A 6,072-nucleotide genomic window follows, 5' to 3' on the forward strand; every position below is an offset into this window, starting at 1 on the left:
ACCATGTGGGTGCTGGGAATTGAACTCAGGACCTTTAGAAGAGTAGACATCTTTAGAAGAAGCCACCTCTCCAGCCCAACCAGACAAGTGTTATTTCTATATTTATACTTATATAATGCGGTGCCCTTGACTCTCCTGCTATGGTTTTGCCGGCCTTCAGCTGCCTAGCTGTAACGCTGACATGCGTTAGCTGTCAGCTGTCAGGTCAGGTTCTTGCACCTGAAGCTTGTCCGTGTGGTGTGCACTCAGCTCTTTACTGGGTGTCCTGATGCTGGCAGCCTAGCTAAGGAGCTGATGGTGTGGTGCAGTGGAAGGGGTATGTGTGCTGGCTCTTGCTGTTCTTGCTGCTTAGCCATGGAGTGGTTGGGAGATGAGCCTCTGGCTGTCGGAGCATTGACCTGCAGACTGATGTTGGCACTGCTAGCATTGGCCTTGCAATGTGAAGGGTTTGCAGTTAGCCTCTGAGTGCCTGCTGAAGTCCCAAGGAGGTTTCCACAGTACCAGGCAGCACATTTAGAAACAGAATGCATGGCAGATTCTGTTTGCAGGCAGGTATCCTGGTGGCTTCTGAGGATGCTCATGAGATCCTAATCCAGTGACCGGATCATGCAGTTGTAAGAGGCATGCTTGTGACAAGACCTACTTTGTCTGAACTTGGTGTACCCTGACAGTGAAACTCCTGGCTCTCCCCATAGCATGGTGATGACAGGCATCTTTCCCATGAGGACCCAGTAAGGGCTTGGATGCCCTACTCTAAGACCCTTACCAGTCTAGGATGTGTCCTCACTCGTCTCTGGAGTCTGCTCACTTAGCAGCTTCCATTCTGAGCACATTGTGTTGCTAAATGAAGAAACTGTGATGTCTAGTGTGGAAAGAATGCAGCGTGGCTTTCCCTTGACATACTTCTGCAGACTGAGTGATAGGATGCAGTCAGTAGTTGTAATGTGTCCGAAGCAGACACATTGGAAGCTGGGAGACACTCCTGTGCTTTCTCCTATGCTCCTGAGTGGCTGGCATTGGGCTTATCCTCCACTCCCTGCAGCCTCTTGAGTGCTGGGCCAAAGAAGAAAGAGAGGCTAGTGCAGACACTGCCAGCCCAGGTCTTGCTTCAGCTGATCTTTTGCCTTTCACTTGGGTCAAGATTCCTTTTATATCCCACATCTCTAGTTACTTTTCTGTTTCTTTGAAAAGACACTATGACCAAGGCAACTTACAAAGGGAACTCTTTCCTGGGTTCACAGTTGCAGAGGGCTACAGTCTGATTCTCATGGTAAGGAGCATGGTGGCAGGCAGGCAGGCAGGCAGGCAGGCAGGCAGGCAGGCAGGCAGGCAGGCACTGGAGCAGCAGCTGAGTGCTTATCCCAGATCCTCAACAAGGAAAGAGGGAGAGAGGGGAAGAGGGGGAATGAGAAGAGGAGAGAGGGGGAAAATGGGGAAGGGGAAAGCTCATACTAACTGGCATGGCCTTTTGGAACCTCCAAGCCTGCCTGCCTCCAGTAATACACCTTCTTCAACAAGGCCGTCTCTCCTAATCCTTACTGGGGACTGAGCATTCAGACATGAGACAGGGAAGGACATTCTCATCCTATGGCCTTGGGAGTCTTGACAGGTGAGCTTTAAGAGACCTGCAGCAGGAGTCCCTGGCTCTCCTGGGAGTACCTCATTTCTTGTGTCCTAGCCACAGTTTCTGGGAAAGTTGGATACCTGCCATTTTCTCCAACTCATTTTCTCCCTGCTGTTTCTGTGGAATTGCTTGTGTTATGTGGGCCAGGATGACACAGGCTGCAGTTTCAGGTGGCCTCAGGAGCCCAGCATGGTGAGTGAGGGAGTGAGTGACTTAATCTAAGCCCGGGGTATGCCAGAGACCTTCTGACTTTAAAAGTTCCTCAAAGAGAAGCCTTGAGCGAAAGTGTTGGTGGCAGGGTGTGTTGGGTGGTGGGTAAGCAGTGTTTTTTCCTACTACCTAACTCAGAATTGTCCTAACCCAGGGAGGTCCCTTTGTATAAAAGAAGGAAGCAGGGAGGTGGCCTGTCTAGCTATGCTGGGACAGTAAGCTGCTTAGCCGGGATTGGAGTACAGCTGTGTCCGAGTCCACATAACTAGTGCCTGACTGAACAGTGCAGAGGTGGTGTGGGTGTGAGTGTGGGCAGCTGTGTCCCTGAATACTACTCTTTTGACATGAATTTTTTTGGACCTACTTTTGTCTGGTAAATCTTTTTTTAAAGTGTTATTTTCCTTATTTAAAAAATTTATGTATTTTTATTTTATGTGCTTTTTTTTTTTTTTTGCTTGCATGTATGTCTGCATTAGGGTATTGGATTTCCTTGAACCAGAGTTACAGACAATTGTGATGGGTGCTGGAAATTGAACCCAGGTCCTCTCGAAGGGCAGCCAGTGCTGTAATCTCTGAGCTGTAGCTCTCTTTATCTGGTCAAACTTTAACATTTGGAAGAATTTTCTCTCCCAAACCTAGTAGAGTCCTGATTTAGGAATACTGTAGTAAAACTAGTTGCTTTAAAAGGTAGATATTAAAGCACACTTGTCTGTCAGTTAAGAAGGTTCTAGATGTCAGGAGGTTATTAAAGGCAAGTGTAAATCAAGGTATTGTCTCAGTTTCTTTTCCTGTTCTTGTGGTAAAATGCCTGACAAGAGCATCTTAAGGGCTTATTTTGGGTCACAGTGTCAGGTTACAGCCCATTCAAGGTGGGGAAGTCAGAAAGCAGAGGTAGAAGCGTGTAGTCATGCTGAGTTCTCAGTCAGGAGAGAGAGAAATTAATGCCTTTGCTTATCTTATCTTTCCTTCATATACAGCCTAGAATCACAGCTCAGGGAATGGTACCACCCATAATGGGCAGGTCTTCCACTTCCTTGCCCAGTCATGATAATCACCCTTTGTCAAGCCCAGAAGCTCATTTCCCAGGATGACGATTGAGAGTAGCCCTCACACAGTTCAATCAGTAATGTCAGAGTGGGTCCCTGCTGTCCCCTAGAGGTACAGAGCTAGCAGGAGCCTTCACAGCTGCTTATTTCACCACTACTTCCTTGCTCCCAGAGCACACAGACTGCTCGTTAGACATTAAATTGTGACTGGAGTCCAGCTTAGCAATTCACATTTTGAAAATTCAGATAGACTGGACTGGCAGTGTAGATATTAAAGCACACTTGTCTGCCAGTTAAGTAAGCTCTAAATGTTAAGAGGTTATTAAAGGCAAGAGAATTCTGTGGAAACTTGAGCCCCTGAGTTTGGATCCCCAGCATCCATGTAGAAGCTAGGTGAGCGCCAGGGAGGTGGGGCAGTTGCTACCTAGAGCTCACTAATGAGGTAGTCTCCCTGGCTGAATCCATGAGTTCCAGGTCCTTCTCAATCTCAAAAACCTGAAGTGGAAAGTGATTGAGGAAGACTCACGTATGTGCACACATGCACACCCATACAAACACACAAAAGACTGAAAACTCTGGAGGTGTGTGGTAGGGGTGGTTGGCAGAATGGAGACTGTTTAGGACAGGATAGATGTGCCATTTCACTTGCCCTTGTGCGTAAACCAGGCTTGTCTTTCGCACATTAAAGTTTAGTTTGGGAGAATCTTAAGGCAGTGACCGAACGCCTTGTGTTCTTGTATAGATGTTTCGACTTTTTTACAGTGCTGAGGATGGAGCCCAGGGCCTCAAAAAGGCTAGGGAGGCGTTCTGTCACTGAGCTGCACCTCCAGCTCTGTAGATTAGTTACTTTTAAGGGACACACAGGACATCTCAAGTCTGAGATGCCTAGTGTTCCTTTAACTGCCTCCCATGAAGCCAGTGCCTGTGTCTGCACAGTGTGGGAGTTGGTTTCAAGGCAGAAGATCTTAGGGACGTTTGTGTGGCTGCCGAGGGTGCCCGCCCTCCTGGGTGGCACTGTTGTATGACTGGAAGCACTGTGTCTCGTGACTCAGAGCCAGCCATGCCGCCTGGGACTTTTTCTTTGGCCTTCTTCAGCACTGTGGGTCACAAAGTCTGTGTCTCTCTGAGCACAGCTATGTCCTGGCTTCCCAGGCACGGTGTGATGGAGCTGTGTCCACTGGGTTGAGGTCCATGGGGTCCTGCAGCAGCCAGCATGTACCTGAGGTGCAAAGAGGAGGAGAGGTGAGACAAGTGACTGGCAGACTCAGACCAGGTAGGGTGATGAGGCTTCCTAGGGCAACAAGCACTTTTGACCCCTGGGCGAGGGGTTGGTGGCACTGTTGTAGGCAGGTGAGTGGGTATGTGGCTCTGTGTTCCTGTGCAGACACCAGTGTATCTTGCCTGTCTTCTGGGGAGTATGGAAGACTACTGGTTGGTAGTTTGAGTGGAGCAGCGTGGTGAGCTTGCTCCTGTGTGGCCATGGGTAGCTTTGTGGCATCCCCTTGGGAAGCCTTGGTGTGCATCTGCACAGCTGTGCTCAGGCTGTGGCTGAGGAAGGCACAGTGCCCTGGGGTCTCTGCACTAGGACTCTAGCAGGGTTCTTTGTCTGCTCATCATATTGAGAGCATGTTAGGTTCTGAGGGTGGGGCCTGCTCACGTCTCCAGCTGTCCCTCCTCCAGGAGCTGCAGCATTGGCTTAGAGCTTCTCGTACGCATTCTGGGACGATCCTTTTCTCTTCAGACTCGAGGCTGCTGCTGACTGCCCTCTAGTTCTGTTGCTTTTTGAGAGCTGTGTCTGGTTTACACGACTGTCTCCCAAGCGGTGTCTGCAGTCAGTGTGCTTCTGTCACCGGGCCTTTGGCACTTGGGTTCAGTGAATGTGTCATAGCAGGACATTGTCAATTTGGGTGCACCATCTAGATTTCCCCACAAAGGAATGAACTCCCTGCATGGGCCCTCCCACTCCTGGCTGTCTCCCAGCTATCTCCATGAATAAGTCCATTCAGGAGGAAGCTAGAGTTGGGCATCCACGGAGACAGAGCCTGTGGTGTTTCATCTTGGGGTTGAGTGTGTAAGCTGCTTGTGACTCTTGATCTACTTAGGGCTCCTTAGAATCTACAGAGACAGCACTGAACTGAAGAGCAGTCAGATGGTGCATGTGAAGTTCAACTCAAGCGTTTAAACTCAGTCCTATCCATCAGGAGTCACAGTCAGACAGGGAGTCCGTCAGGAGTCACGGTCAGACAGGGAGTCCGTCAGGAGTCACGGTCAGACAGGGAGTCCGTCAGGAGTCACGGTCAGACAGGGAGTCCGTCAGGAGTCACGGTCAGACAGGGAGTCCGTCAGGAGTCACGGTCAGACAGGGAGTCCGTCAGGAGTCACGGTCAGACAGTGAAGTGTCATCCTGACCACCCCTTGCAGTCCGTGATGACTTACTGGCCATGTGTGGGCTTTGTGAGGCAGCAAGTGTTTGCATGCAGGAAGTGCTCAGAAAGGGCACACTGTGTGACCTAGTTAAAACAGCCCTGGCTGTCCAGAGGGTGGGGTGGGAAGGACTGGGAAGGGACTTCCCTCTCTGGTGGGGGGCCTGTATGTAGATCTCTGATTTCCACCCTTTAGGCCTGGACTGCCCTATGGGGCCAGTGACAGAGGGACCCACTGTCACTTTTTGGCTTTGCAGTTCACCAGGTGTTGAACATGGAAGGAGCTAACTGCTTTGAAAAGGAAACTGTGTGTGTATGTATGGAGTGGGGTGGGAGGTGTCCTGTGCCTTAATTTCCGGGATGTGGGCTACCAGGGACCATATTCTAGTTCTTGCTCCTGCTGCTCCCCCCTGTCTACCCGTGCCCCCCTTGCCCACGCCCCCTTGTTTCTTTGGAAACAGCATATGCTATGCAGCTATTTGCCCATTGCTACTCATGCTGGCTTTGAACTTGTGTCTGAGGTAGGGCAACCCTTAAATTTGTAATTATCCTGCCTCAGCCTCCTAAGTGCCTGAAACGACAGGTGTGCAACCAGGCCCAAATAAAGGACATGTTTCCAGGGATTAAAGACTCCTGTGCCCTAGCTTAGCCGCTAGGTGCCAGGACAGGTGTCTGTTGTTTGGATGTCAGTGCTTGTGGCTCTTGGCTTAAGAAAGCCATACCTTCTGTCCTGCGTGGTCAGGAGCCTGTGGTGTCCTGGGTGGTCAGG

General features: G+C 50.2%; 1 protein-coding gene across 7 annotated transcripts in view; it reads left to right on the forward strand.

Annotated features, from left to right (window-relative positions):
- Arhgef7 (Rho guanine nucleotide exchange factor 7) overlaps nucleotides 1–6,072 on the forward strand; it is a 108,050-nt gene that overhangs the window by 64,079 nt on the left and 37,899 nt on the right. Inside the window, exon 1 of one of the 7 annotated variants that reach the window (XM_021219518.2) lies at nucleotides 3,914–4,131. The exons of the other annotated variants lie outside the window; for them this stretch is intronic. Within the exon in view, the coding sequence (XP_021075177.2) occupies nucleotides 4,072–4,131 (60 nt within the window). The 5' untranslated portion in view covers nucleotides 3,914–4,071. Of the gene's footprint in view, nucleotides 1–3,913; nucleotides 4,132–6,072 lie in introns of those variants that run through there. 7 annotated transcript variants of the gene reach the window in all.

The sequence above is a fragment of the Mus pahari genome, chromosome 19 (genome assembly GCF_900095145.1).
Source record: "Mus pahari chromosome 19, PAHARI_EIJ_v1.1, whole genome shotgun sequence".
In the NCBI taxonomy this organism is placed as follows: Eukaryota; Metazoa; Chordata; class Mammalia; order Rodentia; family Muridae; genus Mus; species Mus pahari.